This window comes from Lithobates pipiens, unplaced genomic scaffold, assembly GCF_037356315.1.
Source record: "Lithobates pipiens isolate NorthernLeopardFrog02 unplaced genomic scaffold, aLitPip1_a1.2 Scaffold_1, whole genome shotgun sequence".
Lineage (NCBI taxonomy): Eukaryota > Metazoa > Chordata > Amphibia > Anura > Ranidae > Lithobates > Lithobates pipiens.
The window spans coordinates 211,626,795-211,649,452 of record NW_027507685.1 but is presented as its reverse complement, the minus strand read 5'-3'; the positions used below and the strand labels follow the sequence as shown (position 1 = coordinate 211,649,452).

The following is a 22,658-nucleotide window of genomic DNA, read 5'->3' as shown; positions in this document are numbered from 1 at the left end:
TCCTGCCTTTCAGTGTAACCTACCAGTGCTGATCAGTGCCCATCACTGCCAGCTATCAATGCCACTTATTAGTGCCACATCTCATTGCCCACAAATGCCACCTATCAATGCCCTTCAGTGCCACCCATCAATGCCACCTCTCAATGCCGCCTATCAGTGCACACCAGTTCCACCTATCAGTGCCCACCAGTTCCGCCTATTAGTGCCCACCAGTGCCGCCCTATCGGTGCCTATCAGTGCAGCCCATCAGTGCAGCCTATTGGTGCCCATCAGTGTAGCCATATCAGCGTACATCAATGAAGGAGAAAAATTACCTGTTTGCAAAATTTTATAAAAAATATAATTATTTTTTTCTTTTTACATTTTTTTAACAAAAAATAAAAACCACAGAGGTGATCAAATAGCTCTATTTGTGGGAAAAAAAATATTCAAATTTCATTTGGGTACAGTGTAGCAGGAATGCGTAATTGTCATTCAAAGTGCGACAGCCCTGAAAGCTAAAAATTGGTCTGGACAGGAGGGGGGTTTAAGTGCCCAGTAAGCAAGTGGTTAATGCCGTTTTTAGGCAGTTGCGTTTAGAGGCTTTTCTTTGAAGGAAAAGATATGAGTTCAGATGCCAATGTTTCAGACACTAAATGTGGCTAAATGTGGTACCGGCGTTTAGCCACGTTTCGTTTACAGGCGTTTTTCATTTTTGGCTATTTAAAAAAAAAAATATATATATATATATATTTTTCAAACAATTCTAAACGCAAATGCAGCAAAACGCCGCTAAAGGTGGCATGTAATCGTGGTAAAACAGACGTTAAATCATTCATTAGAGGTTGTATAAACGTCCCGTGTACATTAAGCCTTAGGGGAGGGAAAGGGAGCAGATTAGAAGTATTCTGCTTGTCTGGCTGAAGACCTTTATACAGAGGGGGAGGTCCAGTCGCACAAAGAGGTATTCCTGAAAAACAGGTTATTTTGGTCAAAGCCAGCAGACGGACAGAGCAGATTTGAGAGGACAATACCAGGTATGTGCAGTGAAAAATCTGATTTTGGTGAATGTCTGCCTGTCCTTAACTTGTATGAGAGATGCCAGTTCTGTCCTGTGAATCGTTTTCCTAGGTGCAGCTCAGATAAGTTGTAGATGGGCTTCAAATGTAACACTATATGCCATATAGAAGCATGCCTCAGATAGAAGCCTTTGCTCCTTAACCCCTTCATGTCCGGGGTCAAAACAAATATCCCATCTTGCTTTAACATGTTTCTCCAGATCATTTGCACCTGAATTGGACCCAAAAAAACTCACAGGACCCTTTTAAAAACCGTCCCGTACGTGTGTGAGCCGGCTCCATTGAAAGCCGGTCACATTCACATGTTATTCCAACTGCAATCTGTTTAAGGCTGGCTTCACATTATGTGCGGCCGTGGGACACAGCAGGGGGTCCGGTGTGTCCCTGCTCACCATTTCAGGTCAGAATTTTTGGCCAAAGATGCACAGGACCCTTTTTCAGTGCGCTTGGCAGCCATCCAGACATGTGTGAACCAGCTCCATAGAGAGCGAGTCAGTCTCCTGTCATGCGAATTGAATGAGGGGAAACCCGCAATAGTGTTAACCAATGGAGGCTGGTGGTATATTTTTTTGGGGGGGGGGGGGGCAGAAAACAATGTGCCCTTGAGCCCACCCTTTTTTTGAAGCCAACTAGAACCTCAGGCTCTAATCATGTGCTTCTTAAAAAAAACAAAAAAACAGGAATCCAAGTGTCTACTGTCCTGCATACCGGGCGCCTGGATTAGGGGGGCGGCCCACTGATATCTTTTACATTTTCAAAATAAAATAATTTTTTTGTGACCCTCTACTACCATTTGCCGAGTCACATTATTATCACCCTACATTTCCATGAAGCTATTACTTTCTGGCTGTTATCTCTTGTGTCTGGGAAACATGGGGTGCTAGTGTTTTTCCTTGATCTTGCATTTCTCTTCCATCTTGCGATCTTCCTATGCTCCATTTCCACTCTGAATGATCTCTGGCATCACCAATCAATTTGCAGTGTGTATAAGTTATCAGCTATAGAATCCTCCATTGTGCTATCCGAAGACAAAACCCTGAAGAAGACCACACTGGTCAAAATGCGGCGGTCCGCTTGGCAAAACACATAATACAATATCTATTTGGATTTACTGTATTGTATAACTTTGTACATGTTCAATGCTATTTGTATTTTTAAGGCTCAGTGATTGCCTCTACTCTGATAGAGGTGACATTCTAGCTTTTTCAATAAATGTTTGTTTTAGTGTAGCACCCTCTAGGTGCTAGAGTAGGATTTTTGCAGGGTAGGCAAATTTAGGCTGGCCTGGCTGGCAGCCAGGCCTGTTTGTTTTGATGTGATATGGGATGGGAGTGGCTCAGGGTAGCAGCTGGTGACTCACAAGCAGCATCACTGAGACCTCCCTCTTCATTCTAGAAGGTTCTGGAAAGAGAAGAGGAGAGGTGGAGCTGCCTGGGGTGTTTTAGGGAGCCCTGACCAATCCTCACCCTGGATTGGCAAGGGGCAGGCCTCCTTAAATACCCAGGGTCAGCCCATCTGGGGAGGAGTTGGAGTTGTTCAGAGCTTGGAGATGGAATGCTAGGCTGTCGATGCCTTTGAGGGAGACCCACAGTCTGTGAGGGGGGTGACCTTGGGTCCGAGGCTTGGGTACAGATGGGGCCCTTCAAGAAATCGTGGAGGCATCCTGGACAGGAGGCAGAGGAGGAGCAAGAGAGGACAGCAGGATAGAGCATTGCTGGGTAAGTCTCCAGGGAGAGGAACAACTATTCGCAGTGTTAAGGCTACGTTTGCCTACCTCACTTATATGCTTACCTATACATAAAATAAGTGCCTAAAAACCTTTTATCTATATGAATCAAACCATGAAATTAATAACAAATGATACCTGTGTGAAAAGGATACCAATCTAATTTATTTAAACATACTATTTTATAGAAAAGAAACTTGTTGTATTAATCTGAGGTTAGCAACTATAACGTAAATGATACAACCTTAAACCAAGATGTTACCAATGATACAAAATATTGCTATGATGGTTATACACATGCTATCAATAGATTAGATTAATAATATATTAAGGTAAAACCCTACAGTAGAACAAGTTACAGAAAAGAAAAGAAACATAATGATAATACAGATACATTACCTAGACTGCCCTTAAAGCGGAGCTCCACCCGATTTTAATATAATAAATCAAGCTGATTATATACATGTCATCATTCAAAAACTGAACTTTTTTTTTTCTACAGTACCTTATTTTTTTCTTGTCATGTTGTGTACTTCCTGTATGTGGTGATTGCGGATATGGGCGGGGATATTGCGGATACTTCGTAATATCTTGTCATAGTTCCCAGGAGTCAGTGCGGTGACCTGGCGTGAGTTATCGAGTGATTTAGAAACACAGCACAGCTCCGTTGCCATTACACAGGGGCGGGACTTCCTACGACGCCGCCCATTGTGATGGCAACCTGAGCTGTTGACGGCGCTCAAAATTGTCGTTACTGCGCATGCGCGAGATCGGGGATCAAACGGGCCATGCATGCTGGTCCATCAGCAGCACAGTGTCCCGGAAGAGGATGCCTGTGGGCTTCGCATGCCCACAGGCAAGATGACAACCGTCATACTAAAAAAATCAAACTTCTTTTGTGTTGGGAAAAAGGACAGCAGACTTCACTTGAAAGGAACACGTGAGTTATATATTTAAATAGATAAATCTTTCTTGCAAGGGGGGGGACACACCGAGATCAAGAGACTGAGATATGATCTCTGTACTATCTTTTATACCCCTCCTTATGCCCCTATTCTCACGAATCCAGGTTCCCAGGACCTTGTCATTGGTCTAGAATTGCTCACATAAGCATTGACAAAGTATATATATATAGAGCAGGGCTGATGGTCAGGCTTATCAAAATCATAAAAAGGTGCCACATCCCAGTTAAAGACTAGTCAAAGAAAAAGGGGAAATCGAGAAAGGGGGACTGGAGGGTAACCAACCCCCGGGACTTTTGCAACGGCACCGGATTGAATATATTTGGTGCCGTTGCAAAAGTCCCGGGGGTTGGTTACCCTCCAGTCCCCCTTTCTCAATTTCCCCTTTTTCTTTGAATAATCACATAAGCATCGGCTATCTCTGAAGCCTCCTAAATGTTCATTGGTTCATTTGCCTCAAATTATGATTGGCTGTACCTCAAGCCTGTTTTCTTACCATGCCCAGGTCTAAAAATTTCCAGTGCCTTTCTGCCTATATATGTTAAGCAACTTCCTTTGATCCCCAACCCTGCCAGATCCGGCATATCAAAAGATCCCCAACCAAATGGTGACACCGAGTCTGATATGAGAATGAAAGAATAACTTAATTATCACTGGCCTAAAACATTCAACAGCTTTTGAGAACCAGAAAAACAAGGAGTGTTTTTAAAATCTAAGCTGGGAAAAACATATACATACACATACACATATATGTGTATCTAATGGGGCATGGTAATCTAACTAGAAAGTCCTCACAATGGTTCCTTTGAAGCTCCTTGAGATAAAACACTATGGATTTCAAAATCTCTACCACAGCAGCCAGGAGGGCTGGTGGATGAGCTGCTTAGTCAGGAGGACTGGGGAAGTACACCTGAGAGGACTTGGAGTATGCAGTCTGGGATGGGTGCAGAGCCATCGGAGTGGACTGTGGTGTCATGGACAGTGGAGAAGGGTAGCTGCAGCCAGGAGACCTGGCAGGGCCTGAAGATGGGTTTCGGGGCTTAGTAACCGAAGTTAGGTCAGCTAGCACCAGGAACTTTCTATTACTACACTAAAGTGGCCCGCGGTCCGTGCCTGCAAAAGGCAGTTGATAAAGCTTGGTTAAGCCAGTGTCAGGCCTAACCACACGGTTCTAGCTGTGCTGGAGGAGCTAAGGAGTAATAGTCTGCAGCAAGAGTGCTGGAGGAAGAGAAGCGCATATATACCGAAGTGTATATAAGTTGTCCCGATTATTTATGCTAATTTCACTGGGCATCCCATGCTTCCTAAACCCCATCCAAGTTCAATCCCCTTAATAAAATACAAAAAAAAACAAAGCTTATGGACTATTCATTGCTTGGGAGTGTCTGAGAGGTGAATGCCGAGCTGGGCAGGGTGACAGGCGGGCCACATCACTTAGCAGTCCCTACGGGGGTACTGCTACATATACTTTCATTACGTGTATGACTATTTAAAATATCTGGGTTTCAAAAAGCCCCGGTGCTCCTCACCATTTCCCCTTTCTTTTGTGGAACATGCTGTACACTAATTGGGGCTGACACCCACTATTGGTTATTGTTGGCTGTATATGGGCTATTGAGTATAGACGTGTTTGTTTTTTTTTGGTTTGTTTTTTAAAGCCAAACCTTTAATATCACTTTAAGGAAACAATATTGGGGCAGTATTTCATTTAATTTTTTACAAAGTAATAGTATCAGTTTGTGAAAGCAATGACTGACCGTTGCATGATCCTGTAGAGAAGCTGCACAGGAAAACAATAGGCATTTGTTCTGCTTAAAAAGCCTTTGCTGTCACCAGCCCACAATACTTCTAGAAGCTTGGCTTGGTGGTACACTGTTTACAATGCTGCTTAAAGTTACATAATCTGGTTGTTTTCATTTTATGTATTCCTAACTCAGAAATGTTTCTTCTATTGCTCTCAACCTCGTCCAAATACTTTTTTTAAACATCTACAACAAATAAGTGCGCAATCCTAAGGCCTCTTTCACACGGGGCGGATCAGTAATGATCCGCCCCGTGAAGATCCGCTCGCTCAGCGGGGATTGCTCCGTTGTCCCCGCTGAGCCGGCTGCGGACAGGGCGGTCTCCGCACACTGTGCAGGGACCGCCCTGTCATCTCTCCGCTCTCCTCTATGGGGATCGGACGAGCACGGACCGTGTGTCCGTGTTCGTCCGATCCGCTCTGCAGACGGATAGAAAAATAGGATTTTCCTCCGTCTGCAGAATCGGACTGTTGCGGAGGCGGACAATAGCGGGTGTCTGCGGATGCTCATCCGCAGACACCCGCTATCCCATAGGGATGAATGGATGTCCCTAATTCATCCGCAAACGGATGGATGAAATACGGACATACCATCAGCATGTGTGAAAGGGGCCTAACAATAGTAAAGAATTTGCTTAAAAGTGAAGTGTCCAAATTCGTAATAGCAAGAAAACAAATTAATTTGTTGTCCATGGGTGCTCCTTATATAGAGTCATGGATATCCATGCTTTTCTGTGATGTTATCTCTTAGACAAAAGGAATCATAAGCCTCTTACCTGAAGGGATGGATCCCAGATGATAGGGATCAGACTCGCCTAGTTGTAGTTGAAACCAACTGCGATGTTCCACTTCTCCAGCTTCAGCAAGAAGGCTCCCAGTATTCACTTCGTCTGGGTATGGAAATGTTTATCTTATACTTCCATCCCCACTGGTAATTCTGCTATAAATCCTCTCCAGCATATGAAGATATCAGGGAAGGAGAAACTTCATAGTGCAGTATGAAAAAGATGGGCATTTATTGAAACAGTCTCTTGGCACTAACAGAAATTAAAACAATAGAAGATACTCAAACAAACACAGCCGTGGACCTGGTCCTGCTGGCTCTTGCATGGTGATGTCAGAGAATGCAGCTCGGGAGAATTTTTCAATAAAGAAATCCATCCCTTCTGATAAGGGGTTTATGATTTATTTTGTCTAATGCCCCGTACACGCGATCCGAAATTCGGACGACTGTGTTTTTTTTTCTTTTTCCATGCTAGTCGTATATCCAACTTGAAGAGTTTACTAAAGTAACAAAAATTCTCGTACGACAGAATAAAAAAATCGGAAGTGATATCATGTGTTGTAGTGTATTTTCGGACGACGACTGTACTGATTACATGAAAATTGTACGATCTGGTATAGTACCAGAAAGATTTTCTTGTTTGTGTGATCCGATAATATCAGATGAATTGCCATGATCGGCTCTTGAAAGCTCTGTACTAACGATCCGATTATCGTGCGATCGTGTGGAAAGCAGTATTTTTCATCGAATTTTTGGATCGCGCGTACGGGTCATAATTAATAACATCACAGAAAAGCATGGCTATTCATGGATCGATATAAGGAGTACCTATGGACAACAAATGTATTGTTTTTTTTTTTTTTTTGCTAATACAAATTTGGACACTTGTAAGCATATTCTTTAATATTGTTAGGATTGCGCACTTATTTGTTGTATATATTTGAAATTGAGTATTTCGATTTTTATAAGTAGCAGCACCTATTTTTATTATCAACTGGTAAGCGCAAGATATCATTTTTTGATAGTGTATAAAAAGTGAAGTAGCGCTAGTTAAACCAATCTAGTAAAGGTGAATAAATATCTGACCAATTATCATATATACAGTGCCTTTCGAAAGAATTCGGCCCCCTTGAACTTTTCAACCTTTTGCCACATTTCAGGCTTCAAACATAAAGATATAACATTTTTATTTTTTGTGAAGAATCACCAACAAGTGGGAAACAATTGTGAAGTGAAACGAAATCTATTGGATTTTTAAAACTTTTTTAACTAATAAAAAAATGAAAAGTGGGGCGTGCAAAATTATTCAGCCTTCTTGCATTAATACTTTGTAGAGCCACCTTTTGCTGCGATTACAGCTGCAAGTCGCTTGGGGTATGTCTCTATCAGTTTTGCACATCGAGAGACTGAAATTCTTGCCCATTCTTCCTTGCAAAACAGCTCGAGCTCAGTGAGGTTGGATGGAGAGCATTTGTGAACAGCAGTTTTCAGCTCTTTCCACAGATTCTCGATTGGATTCAGGTCTGGACTTTGACTTGGCCATTCTAACACCTGGATATGTTTATTTGTGAACCATTTCTTTGTAGATTTTGCTGTATGTTTGGGATCATTGTCTTGTTGGAAGATAAATCTCCGTCCCTGTTTCAGGTCTTTTGCAGACTCCAACAGGTTTTCATCCAGAATGGTCCTGTATTTGGCTGCATCCATCTTCCCCTCAATTTTAACCATCTTCCCTGTCCCTGCTGAAGAAAAGCAGGCCCAAACCATGATGCTGCCACCACCATGTTTGACAGTGGGGATGGTGTGTTGAGGGTGATGAGCTGTGTTGCTTTTACGCCTATCATATATTTGCATTGTGGGTAAAAAGTTTGATTTTGGTTTCATCTGACGCACTCGGGCCAACCGAACGTATGTACATACTCACGCACGCACTGCCAGTTCCACCAATCCTGGCACATCTCACCATATATAAACAGGATCCTGGCCTGATACCAGTGCTGGATCATCTTCAGCTATTCCTGAGACACCTGATCGTTGTTTGTTCCTGTGACCTTGTTCCTGATCACCCGGCGCGTTCGCCTATTCTTTTGGATACTCCTTGTTACTATTTTCTGGACTATTACTGACCTCGGCTTGGACTTACTACTTCGGCTTGCCTCCTAATTTTGTACCTCACTGCCAGCACGTTACCAGACCCTTGCTCGTCCTTGACTACACACCTGCCTTTCGTTCCTGTACCTCGTTGCCAGCCAGTTGCCGACCTTGCTTGTTCTAGACGTGCAGTGTTACCTTTACACCTGCTTGGCTTCCGCTGTATTCCTCCAGTGATTGACCTACACCTCTTCCTCCGTGAGGACCCAGCATCTTCAGGCCTTCAACTCCAATCTGCAGGCACCTGCACCCTTTCGCTGTCTTCACACTCCCTGTTCCCACCTCCAGGGGTGTGGAGACCGGAACCGTGCAAGAGGCCACCCTCAACAGTCTGACTCCGCTGTAAGGTATGTGACACCACCCACCGCAGATATACTGCGGCAGGGCCGCTCTATTGCAGGAGACAACGTATCTGTAACTCAGTTCATGCAGTAGATATTGGGGGCACACACACTGATTGGCCAGAGGGGGAGCCAATCAACACCCGCCGATTGTTCCCCAGCGAAGCAGAATGGCGATCTGCCTATTTAAACAAGGCACATCGCCGTTCTGATAGGGAAGAACACAATGATCTTGTGTCTATTTCTAGTCTATTCCCCACACAGTTAGAAAGCATCCCCTAGGCCAAGGGTGCCCAACCAGTGGCCCGGGGGCCACATGTGGCCCACGGAGCCCTCTGATGAGGCCCTTGACCTCCTGCTCTAAGATGGCATGTTGGCAAGCCAAGATCACGGGTTGCCAACCCTCCATCCCAGAGCAGCAGTTTTGTGAATGAAGGCGCTGGTAGTGGAAGCAAGGGGCTGTGGAGCAGAGCCACATAAGCCAATGCTTCCCGTATAGTGCCCGCTTCTATCACAGGGGGAGTGATACTAAATGCACTCCGCCTAGGACAGCAACAGCCAGCGGTACCAGAATGGAAGACAGTTATTAAAGGTAAGTTTACTACTAAATTCACAGTATATATGGATATATCTGTTTTGCAGTGGTTACTGGGCTGCTTTCAAACTGATCCGCAGGTGCAGTGCAGCTGTGGGTTACCTGCATTGAGCCATAGACTTCTGTTATTACCTGTGGTTTTGTTGCACCTTCAGAAAGTGCGCCACACCTTCTGAATATAATAGAAGTTTACGGCAAAGTGCGGCTAACTTGCAGAAAATTCACAGGTTCACTGCGCTGCACCCGCGGTTTGGGCAAATCGCAGCGCATATGTGTGAAAGCAGCCTTAGGCTCCTTTCACATGATTGGTCCGACCCAATCGGACTTGCTATTCACCTCTATGGAGCATCAAATGTAAACGAACTAGAAAGGGATCTGCCCCTTCCATATGGGCGAATCGGATTGGATAAGAGGGCCCATAGAGTAGAGTGGGCTGTATCCGTGGACATTAACCTATCATCCTCCCACTCCGCTCATTGTGGCCCGCGACCAGTTACCAATTCGCTTAAGTGGTCCTCGCTCTTCAAAAGGTTGGGCACCCCTGCCCTAGGCAGACAGTTAACGCTTTGAGGGTAATCTAATTCGGCAAAGCTGTGTAAGGTAGTTGTGCCACATCCAATAATGGAACTATATCAAGAAGACCCCTAATGGTGGACTTTACTGGCACGTACAATCAATAATTACAAATCAAAAACAATTAACTTTCTTTATTGAATGTGTATAAAATCAGATAAATATATAGAGTTGATACATATCATAAGAGTTTATAGGCGTAGCAATAACAGAACGCATTACTATACACAGTCAACTATAGAGGCGATCACCCTACACGTTTTGGAGCTGAAAATAGTCTCCTTATTCAGGGGTGTGAGTGCAACATAGGATATAATTATAACCAGGTATAGTAACAGTTGAATGTATCTCACAGTATAGATTAAAAGCGATGAACAATGCTGAATGGACTACATGTCGTGCCAGTATCCAAGGCTTCCCAAGGGGAAAAGGGGAAATAATAAAGCAGTAGCGTGTCGTTTGTAGTTCGAGTTCCTTAGTCTCTTATCATTGCAGAAGGCAAAAAAATCCCACATAAACCTCCCCGGAGAGAACCCTGAAATGCAGCGAGTAGTAGAAGGACAGAGAGCACCGGATCGTCCGACTGGCGTCCCACATGTGAGATCCGTGGGACATGTGGGACGCCAGTCGGCAAAAATGTGTGTCCAAAAACGCGGCAAGCACCGCAAAAAGCACTGCAGAAAAGCTCAAAAGAAACATGCATAGATGCCTAAGGCCTGATTCTCACCTATGCATTTTTAGTGCTATTTGCATTTTGCAGATTTGCACAACAGAACGTGTTCCATAGGAAACCATTTTAAATGGACTGTAGTGCAAATCTGCAAAATGCAAAAAGCACTAAAAATGCATAGGTGTGAATTCAGTCTAAGCCCTTGTACACACGGTCAGACATTCCGACGGAAAATGTCCGATCGGACTGTGTTGTCGGATAATCCGACCGTGTGTGGGCTCCATCAGACTGTTTCCGTTGGAATATCCAACCGACATTCCTATAACATTTTCTGACAACATGATCCGATTGGACTTTGTCCGATCGTTTGTAGAGAATTCCGATTGGACAAAGTGCCATGCATGCTCAGGTTAAATTCCTAGACCAAAGCTATTGGCTACCGGCCTGAGCGTAGTCCCGCCGTAACGAAATTACGTCATCACGTTACTAACGATCGGATTTTCCGACAACTTTGTCCGACCATGTGTATGCAACACCAGTTTCGGACTAAATCCATCAGACAAAATCCAACGGATTTTGTTTTCGGAATGTCCGACCGTGTGTACAAGGGCTAAGAAGGTTGAAAAAGGCTGTCCATGGTTATCAGGATCAATCCTGTCTGAGGCCTGATTCACACTTGTGCAGGTTCCAGCTTGCATATTGCAGGTGCATTTTGCATTTTTCAATACACATCTTGAAACCATTGAAGCCTATGGAACCAAAAGCCAGAAAAAAACCTTGGTCCTGAAAATGCACAGATGTGAACTACATCCATAGGAAACCATGTGAAATACACTGTATTGTGTTTCTGCAAAACTGAAAATGCACAGAAAGATGCATAGGTGTGAACCAGGCCTTAGCGTCCATTCACATGGGCTTGCTCCCTACTCAGCGATACCCTGCTCAGAGCAGTGGGGGATGGAAGTCATCTTTGTAACATCCATGCCTGTTCCGTTTTTGTTTGCATTTTGACAGTGGACTGTGGAGGACCCATGTTGGATCTCTGGGCTGTCCGTTTACATCAGGCTACCTCCATTCTGTCACGGTTAGGACCAGAACAATAAAAATGGATGCAATCCTTTTCTCTTTTTATTTTCGGACCTGGACAGATTCAGCTGTAGCCCTTTTTCATACTGAACACGGCTTTGAAATCGTGTGAGTTCATCTGAACTTGCACGATTTTAAAGCTGCATTTCAGTCCAACTTCGGAGGCAAATTGAAAGACATCTTTGCGTGTTTCCTGCACAGATGTCTATTGAAATCGCCCCCAAAGTTGGCGCTGTACCGATTGGGACTCTCCTATTGCCGGCAATAGGCTCCGATTTGATATGTAATTTGACCTGTCAAATCGTGCCAATGTGAACGAGGGCTTAGGTGGATCTACCTGCCTGTAGACCTGCATAGAGCTTTGATCTAGGTGGACCTAGTCGGAAACCCTGTGTGAAAGGACCCTAGTAGCAGTATAGTTGCAGAACATTGAGAACCCTCCATGATTTGCTCTGCTGAAAAGCTAACTGAACCAGTGTCCTCAATACAATTATGAAAATACTATGTTGGGTCCAGCAGGCCTGCAGTCACCATGTACAAACTGTTATGCCCCATACACGCGGTCAGACATTCTGACCACAAAATCCATCTGATTTTTTCAGACGGATTTTGGGCCAAACTTGTCATGCATACACACGGCCGCACAAAGTTGTCAGAAAATCCGATAGTTCGAAACGAGGTGACGTCAAACACGTACGTCGGGAGTATAAATGGGCCAGTAGCTAATAGCTTTTGTCTCTTAGTTTATTCTGAGCATGCGTGGCACTTTGTCCGTCGGAATTGTCTACACATGATCGGAATTTAAACGATCGTATTTTGTTGTTGGAAAATTTTAGATCCTGCTCTCAAACTTTGTGCGTTGGAAAATCCGACGGAGTCCGATAGAGCCCACACACGATCAGATTTTCTGACAACATAATCCGATCTGACTTTTTCCATCTGAATTTCCGACCATGTGTATGGGGCATAAGATCCGACAAATATGCAGAAAGACCGTGTCACTCCCACATGAAGAATGTGGATTTCCAGACATAAACAGTTTAATCTCTGCCCTCTGAACCTTGCATCTGATTGAGTCAGACTGCTAAAACAGTGTTGCATGAGGTCCATCATTAATATAGTTTGTTATGTTTTTTTACATTGTAGGGTTATTGGCAGCAAATTCCAAGATCACTGGATTTAATGGATTCTAGCACGCTGATCCTGGCTTTCTGTGTCACCTGTCTTATATTATTCTTTATGAGGAATAGAAATAAAAAGGATTGGCACCTTCCCCCAGGGCCCACCCCTCTTCCTTTTTTGGGAAATGTACTGCAGCTGAACATGAAAGATCTGATCAAGTCCTTCAAAAAGGTGAGAGTGTGCGGGAGCAACTACGGGGGGGGGGGGGGGGGGTGCAGAAGGTACATGACCACTGAGATAAGAGGGACCAAATGCAGCTGTTCACATTGGAGGCAATTCAGAAAGTGCAATGAGTTAAAGTGTTTGTTACTCTTTTTTTTTAAACTGCCGGTCGCTCTATTAGAGGCTGGTATAGCACATTATGTAAACATAGTCCCCAACTGTCCCTGATTTCGAGGGACTGTCCCTGATTTGGAGCTAAGTCCCTCTGTCCCTCATATGTCCCTCATTTTGGTCTGATCTATATAGTTGTATAAAAAATGCACCTTTTTATATTTCAAAAAGTGTTAATTGTCTAAATTTCTGCATTTGTAAATTCTAAAAGCCAATATAAAGGAATAGTAGTAATAGTAAAAAGCACTTGTGGGTTTAAAGCGGTTCTCCACCCTAAAGTGGAAGTTCCGCTAATCTGATCCCTCCCCCCCTCCGGTGCCACAATCGGCACCTTTCAGGGGGGAGGGGGGTGCAGTTACCTGGATGTTCCAGGTATCTGCACCCACTTCCGGGACAGACCGCCGCAGACCCCCGCAGATGCCCTGGCCCCCCCTGTTGTGTTCTGGGAAACACACAGTTCCCAGGACACAGCAGGGACCAGAAGAGACGCGCAGCGCGACTCGCGCATGCGCAGTAGGGAACCGGGCAGTGAAGCCGCAACGCTTCACTTCCCGATTCCCTGACAGAGGATGGTGGCGGGGGCAGCAGAGAGACGAGTGATCGCTCGTCATCTGCTGCCGACATCGCTGGACCCTGGGACAGGTAAGTGTCAATTTATTAAGTAAGCAGCTGCAATATTAGTAGCTGCTGGCTTTTAATAATTTTTTTTTTAGGTGCAGAACCGCTTTAATCAATCTTGTGTTTTTGTACAATTCTCCTTTAAGGGGGGCGTGCTCTGACGTCAGACGGGGAGATCACATGGCCGCTCGGCTCCTCCCACAGAAGCCCTGTCTCAGAGCTGTAAAGCGTCCGTGAGTCACGTGACCGGCCTGAAGACAGCTCTAAATAGCTATTTAGAATGCTCATTTTTAGAAAGGATTTACACAGTGTTGTATGCCAGTCTCTAATAGAGAAGCTGGCAGTGACAATTTTAGGTTTTTTATTTTCAATAATAGCGGCCGGGGGTGGGGGGTGGGGCAGAGACAGAGAGGGTGCTGATAGGCAGGAAGGAGGGGGGTGAGGGGGGAGAGAGGAAAGCAGAACAGGGCAGCGTATGATGGAGGAACGCACTTTGACCACAGTGATCAGGGCAAAGTGGCCATGGTTACCGTGGTCAGTTTAGAGAAAGCATACAGGAAGTGGAATTTTTTTTTTTTTTACAGTTTCGAGGGGGGCAGATTACACAGCACAAGCACTGTGCTGTTTAATCTGCTTTAAAGGACCAGGATCTATATTTATTTTTATTTTTTTGGGTTAAAAAAAACACTTTAAGTATTTTCATCACTGTGTGTTTTTTTATCAAAAATGGAGCCAGCACCATTGGAAATAAAATACCTAAAGCGGTTTTAACCACTTGCTGACCACCATGCGCCGATGTACATCGACAGATGGGCGTACCTGTATGTCTCTCAGTCATCGTAGGCTAGTGGGCATGCACACGCACTCGATGTCCGCGATCATGACACGGAGAGGCAGAAAGAGGAGATGCCTATGTAAACAAGGCATTTTCCTGTTCTGCCTAGCAACATGACAGGCATCCACTGCTCCCAGTGATCGGGATCAGTGATCTCTGTCATGTTTTAATGAGTCCATCCCTCCTACAGTTAGAACACACCTAGGGAACACATTTAACCCTTTGATTGTCCCCTAGTGTTTGACCCCTTCCCTGCCAATGACATTTACACAGTAATCAGTGCATTTTTATAGCACTGATCGCTGTATAAATGTCATTGGTCCCAAGATAATGTCAAAAGTGTCTGATCTGTCCTCTGCAATGTTGCAGTCACAATAAAAATCACATATCGCCGACAGTACTATTAAAAAAAAAAAAAAATAATAAAAATGCCATAAATCTATCCCCTATTTTGTAGACGCTATAACTTTTGCGCAAAAGTTAATCAATATACGCTTATTTTTTTAACCATGAATATATAGAAGTATAAATATCAGCCTAAACTGAGGAAGAAATTCGTTTTTAATATATTTTTGGGGGATATTTATTATAGCTACCTGTCAATCGTGAGTAGGTGATGGATAGCTCTCCTCCCCGCAGTGCTGACCCGCTGTCAGAATTTCTCCCTACAGAAGATCCACGCTGCATGGCTACACATGTACACCGGCTCCTGCGATCCTCCCCTCACATCCATCCCACCCATTTTCTAAGTCTCATACAGACTTTCAGGGTAGATGTGATGGGTAGATTACAGAGAAAGCAGAGCACCAGATCAGGAAGGTAAGCTACCACAAGAGCTACTTAAAGGAAAGGGCAAAACGATAATTTAAAAAAATGCATTCTACTGCAGGAGCAGATGAAAGGGGGCAAAAAGATTATTTTCCAATACATATATTTTATACACAACACATACACAGATCCATATGTGGTCTGTTTCACATAGTTTCCTCACATAGATATTTGCATCTATTTCATAGGCATTGCATCTACCCTCCCTGGAAGTGCCTATGGTGGTGGCTACCTTTCCCGCAGGCTGCCTCGGTGCCTGGTGGCTATGCACTACGGCTCTTTTTGCAAACCCTGATGCTGTTTTACTGGCCCGCTGATGCAGACGTGAGTTGGACGCCCAGCCTTCAAATTTACTATAATAATTAGATTACTTTGCCAATTTTTATCTAATAATTTAAATCATTTTTCTTTCTATATAATTTTTAGAATTATTCCATGATGTATGCTCCTGGTGAGCGGTTGGAATACCGCGAAACGCGTAGAGCCTTTAGCCATTATCTTTTATCTCAATCATGGAATATCAAGATTCATATGATCCTCTCCGATTTATAATTTATTATTTAGGCATTTTTGATCGATTTTTTAATCTATTATTTAGTTACCATGGTTATCTTGGCCATTTTGGGTTCAACCACAGCAAGAAACGTATATACATGCACTTACTGTTCTTTGTATTTTATGTGAATGTTTTTTGGATTGTAAACTATTATGAAATATTAGTCCTTGATTTATTGTGTGGAGGCTGTATGCCCAGAGCATTTTAGAGGTTGATGCCCAAAATGTTTGTATAACATATCATGGACTATACAAAATAAATATTATAGTCACTTGATTTATTCTCTTACTAATGTGTGCTTCATTCAAAGTTCCAATTCTGTTCTCTCCTTTTACAACTTTGTTTTCTAAAATGTAACACTTTGATGAAAACATTGCAATGATTTAAGAGTCCTTTCACAATATGGTGTAGCAGTAATGTGCTAATAATTCTGAAATTGCTGCACTTCTCTCTTCTGTCACTAGGTGGCCTGGTATCTGGTGACATTGGATAAGACAAGGCATAGCAAGGACAGATTATGAATGAATGGAGTGTCTGAGCCAATAGGTAGGGTTTTTTTTGGGTCCCTTGGCCTGCTGGGAGAGCCTATTTATTTGGATGGAGTCAGGTGATCGTGGTTCTGTGCCACCGGGATGGCTGTCTGGGTGGACATGTGTCATGTTGCCCTGGGCTGTTAGGCCATAAGTCTTAGGCTTATCCCGGGGACATCTGGCTGCTAGGCTGTCTGAGAGCAGGAGAGCAGTGTAGGATTGGGATTGTGGGCTTGTAGTACAACCAGAAGTAACGGTTCCACTTTCCGGGGAACCAGTTGCGGTCAGAGGTAAATGGGAAGCTGTCGCCACTAAGGGACCATCCACCTTGTTACCGGAGACCACTGTAAGTAAGCTGAGGCCAGTACCAGAGCAGACTTCTCACCATGGACAGTGAAGTAGTGGGAAGACTTTAGCAAATGCCAAGTCAGGGACCCAGCGGGACAGCAGAGGTGACACTTGTGGAGCATCAGTGAGTTCCAAGCCAGGGACCTAATGTGTCCGGGGTGAAGCTTGAGGAGTATCTGTGAGTGCCAAGCAAGGGACCCAGCAAGGAAGCGGGCATGACACTTGAGGAAGATGCTGAGTGCTAAAGTGGAAGAAACCAGTGGCTATTGGATCGGAAGTCTAGTGAGAGAGACTGGGAGCTCATTGAGTGATGACCCACAGTGAGTTAGTGTGGGGTAAGGAGAACTGTTTGTGTTGCAAATAGTTGAATACCATTACCGTTACTAACAACTACAAGATTGTTGCCATAGGAGACAGTGATCCTACCTATACAGAAGTTGTGTCTGACTGGAGGCCTTCACTTGTATAGCTGTTTGCCTATAGAAGTCTTGGAGTCTGCTAAATAACAATGCATCTATCTAAGGGTGTCCTGGCCCTAACCCTCTCTCCCCCAGTTCTGTTTAAGAGACAAATCTCTTTTGCTTTCAAAAAGTGTCCGGCGCCCACCTGTTCATCTTGCATTACACCCACCATGCCTTGTAACCCACTCTACACTGAAGTATGTCAGCTCTCCCTGACTCTGGAGGTCACTATTAGGCCTAAAGGCCTAAAGAGGCCTGGGACTTTGCTACGCATACAGTATGTGAATAGGTAAGTAGGCCTATCTAATATTGAAACACAATGAAAAACACATCCAATAATGATCAGACCAAACATGTGTGTTAGCACACAAATACATAAAGATGTAGCCAGTATCAATTAAATCAGAGGCCATCTTCCCTTTAAAGGCTTCTCTACATTTTGCAGACAGCAGGTGTGAAGTTCAGAGTAGGTATATCAATTACAAATAGAAAATGCATTTCCTGGAGAAAATGTGTGGTAATGCTGAATAGCCCCATCATATTGCCCCCATCAAAACTGCCCCATCATATTGCCGCCATCAAAACTGCCCCATCATATTGCCCCATCATATTGACACCATCAAAACTGCCCCATCATATTGCCAGCATCAAAACTGCCCCATCAAAACGACCCCATCAAAACTGCCCCATCATATTCCACTATTAGAAATCAGTACATGGTGTGTCTGTGCTCTCCCCCGGGCTCTGTAATCTGAGATGCTCCAGCCGCCTCCCCCCACTGCCCATCACTGTGTATAAGAAGCTTTGGTAACCATGGGAACAAAACAGACAACAAAAGCCTGGATGCCCTAAATTAATGAAATTTTCTTAAATGATCACTAAACTTAAACAGCTTTTTCACAAAAACTGTAAAAGATATCAAACTGAAAAGATATTGCCAGATAGCTAAATATTTTGTGAACATTTTAAAGTTTGTTTGGCATCTGTAGGTGAAAGTATGAAGGAGCTGAAACTTTTGGTAGCGGAAGATGATTTTAAGGATTTTAAGTATGCTCTCATTGACTTCAATGTTAAAAAAGTGTTAAAAAGCTTAATATTTTAAAAAGTATAAATAGTGGAAAAAAAGTTGAAGTCCCATCATCAGCTGAAAGAGCTGAACATTTTAAAAGTTCCTAAAAGCAGTCCCACTAATAAATAAAAACGAATAACAATAGTGGGACCGCTGAAGCATTGCCACTAAATAGTGTTTTCTTTTTTTGGCCACAGCTTGCGAAGATCCATGGAGATGTGTTTACTGTCCACTTGGGGAGCAGGACAATAGTGGTCCTACATGGATATGATGCTGTGAAGGAGGCTCTAGTTGACAATGCAGATGTTTTTGGTGACAGAGCAAAGGTACCGGGAGCACAGCTTGTGTTTAAAGACTATGGTATGTGACACCTTTAATCATATTTAAACCTTTCCTAAGAAAACAATGGGATCTATTAAAAAAGCTAACCCCCTTCTGAAAATGCCAGTTCACTGGCTGTTATGCTGATCCACTTTAATAATTTGTAATTCACTGACATGAAACAGGTATTGAGCAACTTAAAGCATTGAAGTAATAGCCTGGCAACTATCATTCACTGAAAAGACAACAGTGGCAGTCTCTGTTTCTCACAAAAATGTTCTGATATTTCATGATATGTGTAAAGGTAGGTCCTTGCTCTGTTAGGTGCTCGATTTCCCTCTTCCTATCTTGCCTAGGCCGTGGTCTGGATGAACCTGGGAGTCCCGTTCACCGGTGAGATAACCAAGACTCATACACGAGATGTATGTGAATAATGATTACCTTTAATGTTTTGAAAACAACAGGTTATATGCTGAGACAGTTGGGGTGGCACCCTGTGGAGTAGCCAATCAGGGATCCCCCTTGTAGTTATACACCAAACTTTTCCTAGTAACAGGTTTATTGACAGAACAAGCAGAATAAGCAGAAATCGTCTTCATGGCAAAGCACATCATTAACCTTCACACGAGATAAGAATAAGACTACAATATTCATCAACATTCTGCAATATTCAACAATATTCATCAACATTCTGTTGGTAGCCTGTGACCCAGACGTTATATGTCACAGACGCAGTTATAGGAATGTGTGATAACTGCATATCTGGCTTTCTCTGTACAAACTCTCACGGCCAAGGGCATTCTAAGAAAACAGCATATTTTCCAAATAGCGAGCATCTATGTCTTAGTAGTTAGAATTCTAGCTTGGTCATACAAAGTTTAAAATGGAAGACAGTATAACAAAATGGAATACAGTATAACAAAATGGAGACTCGATAATCCTTATAATCCCTCCTGTGATCATAACTTTGGCACGAGGTTATGATCATCCTTTATACCAGATATCCTTAGAGAAAGCCATAAGTGCTTTCTCTTCGTCATTGGGCTTGGTTGCTATTTTTAGATGGGAAACCTTGGAGGCTGCTATGCAGCAGCACTTGGCGATCACATAGATCATTACTATTAACAACACTATCATCACTAATACGAGAAATATTTTCTTGAAAAATCCCAGTATGCCCCCCCAAATACCTCCAAACCACCCTCCCATACCCGATAAAAGGTTCCAATCATCTCCCAAGTTTTTTGCTTCCTGTAAGAGGGTCTGTCTTTGGGCTGAATGACTTCAGTCCGAGCTGGTGGGAGGAGGAGGAAAGTCCAGGGAGATTCTGCCGAACTGTTCCTGGAGGGTCTGTAGGTTCGTCTCCGGGGTCCCTTCGGTGGTGGCGTCCTCCTGTTGGTCTTGGGCAAGTGTCCTCTGGGGGTGTTCTGGAGTCGGTGGAGGTTCGGGGCATTTTTTTAGTCTGCTGGCATGGATCCACTGAGGGGTGTAGTCTGTGAGGACAGCAGTCCTGGAAACCTTCTCCACCTTCCATGGACCGGAGTAGATGGGCCCCACGTGCTTCCGTTGGGCAAGCTGCTTGATCAACACTTTATCCCCCGGGATGAAGGGGTGAGTAGGTTCTGTTGGAAGAGGAGAAAAGGTGACAGCAACTTGTTCATTATGTTCTTCTATTGTACTTACCAGATGTTTCACGTACTCTTCCTGTAAAGAATATAGGTTAATGTCAGTCTGTGCATCTAATGCTTTTAGTTGTGTTTGTGCTGGGACACCCATTAGGATTTCGAATGGTGACAAACGTGTCCTAGAGTGGGGGGTGGTTCTGATTTGGAACAATATTCCTGGAAGGAAATCTATCCAGTTTTTTAACGTTCCTCCTGTGGCCTTTTTTAGTTTGTCCTTTATATTCCTGTTCATTCTTTCTACCACTCCTGCACTTTGGGGATGATAGGGAATGTGAAGTTTCCACTGTATTCCCAGGCACCTTGCCAATTCCCGTGTCATATCTGAAGTAAAAGCCGGGCCCTGGTCTGACCAAATGGTGGCTGGTATGCCAAACCTACATACCCAATGATTAAGGAGAGCCCTTGCCGCTATTTTAGCTGTTTCCCCAGTGCAGGGGACCGCCTCCACCCATCCTGACCATTTGTCAACGATAACGCACAGGCATTTGATGCTTCCCTTTTGTTTGGGCATGTGGGTGAAGTCTATTTGTAGGTCCTGTAGTGGGCCTAGGGGTGGGGGCAACTGGCCGTGTATACCATGTCGCTTACCCTGCGTGTTGTTTTGAGCGCATGTGAGGCATGACTTTGTTAGGGTCTTTGCATGGTTCTTTAGATTAACTGTGCAGAAGGTTTTTTCATACAGCTGTTGCAAGGGTTGGGACCCTATATGTCCGGGACCATGCAGGTAGGAAAGGATGAGGGCCGAGCTGGCTTCGGGGATCCCAATGACCCCTCCATTTGTCCAAAGGCCTCTTTGGTCTTTGGACAATCCTTGTTGGACCCAGAAAAGGACATCAGCGTCTGTGGCCATGGATTGGATTTGGGCTGCAACTGAGGGGAAATCTGGCGCTGAAAAATCTTGTTGGAGAAATATCGTGGTGGGGGGGTGGATGTGTGGAGGAATTTGCCGCCGCTCGAGCGCATCTATCCGCAAGGGCGTTGCCTCGGGCAATGTAGCTACCAGTGGTGGTGTGAGCCTTGACTTTAATAATCGCCAAATGTTTGGGCAGTAGTATAGCCTGGAGAAGGGCCAGGATATGCTCCTTGTTGGCTATAATTTTGTTGTCAGCCGTTCTAAACCCCTGTTAGCCCAGATCACCCCGAAATCGTGAACCACGCCGAAGGCGTATCGACTATCAGTGTAAATATTAACATCCCTATTTGTGAACAGGATGCATGCTCTGGTGAGGGCTACCAGTTCCGCGACCTGTGCCGAGGAAGGCGGAAGTGGCTTAGCCTCCAGAACCAGATCTGGGAGTTGTACTACCGCGTATCCTGTCAGAAAAGTGGAATCCGAAGGGCGCGAGCAACTGCCGTCCACAAAAACTTCCTCTGCACCGGCCAGAGGTACGTCTGTTAAGTCCTTTCGTGGGGAGGTGACTTGGTCCAATACCTTTGTGCAGTCATGCATTTTGGATGGTTCACCATAATTCCTGAGTTTGAGCAGAGAATGTAATAGCCTGAGGATGGGGGAGGTGTCAGAGGTGTGTTTGATGGTCAGATTGGAGGTGTTTAGAAGAATGATTTCATACCCGCTGGCTCTTTGGGTGGTCATATGTTGTGTATTGAGGTTTTGTATAAGGTGAGTGACTGAGTGGGTGGTGTAAACAGTTAGGGGGTGTCCCAGAACTAACTTGTTGGCTTCTTGGATGGCCATGGCACATGCGGCCATGTTCTGGAGGCAAGCAGGCATGCCCTGGACCTGGAGTGGGAGTTTCTTGGAAAGGAAAGCCACCGGTCGGTAAGAATTACCGTGCTCTTGGGCAAGAACTGCTGCAAAGGCAGATCCATTAACTACACAATATAGATGAAAAGTTTTCCTGTAGTCCACTAGTCCTAAGGCCGGGGCGGAGGCAAGGGAGGAGAGGAGGGTGTTAAATGAGTGTAACATTTCCTCCGTCCATTCCACCACTTTTGGCGCAGTGGAGAGCGCGGCCCTCCTCAGAATGGAGTCATGAAATGAGCAGTCAGGGATCCATTGCCGGCAATAGACGATTGCTCCCAGGAAAGACAAGAGGGCGGCCTTGTCCCTGGGTGGCTGCAGAGCGTTAAGGGCTGCGGCTCGGTGGGGGGAAACACTTCTCTCTCCCTTATTGAGTATGCACC

At 44.4% G+C, this 22,658-nt stretch overlaps 1 protein-coding gene across 8 annotated transcripts in view; it reads left to right on the top strand.

Moving 5' to 3' along the window:
• The first annotated feature begins 873 nt into the window (after positions 1-873).
• Positions 874-22,658, top strand: part of LOC143982725 (cytochrome P450 2C8-like) — a 53,073-nt gene continuing 31,288 nt past the window's right edge. Inside the window, exons 1-3 of one of the 8 annotated variants that reach the window (XM_077481688.1) lie at positions 874-1,016; positions 12,894-13,100; positions 18,705-18,867. In XM_077481688.1, the coding sequence (XP_077337814.1) occupies positions 12,930-13,100; positions 18,705-18,867 (334 nt within the window). In that variant the 5' untranslated portion in view covers positions 874-1,016; positions 12,894-12,929. Of the gene's footprint in view, positions 1,017-12,815; positions 13,101-15,731; positions 15,868-18,704; positions 18,868-22,658 lie in introns of those variants that run through there. The other 7 variants (XM_077481706.1, XM_077481715.1, XM_077481740.1 and 4 more) reach the window with 7 other exon arrangements.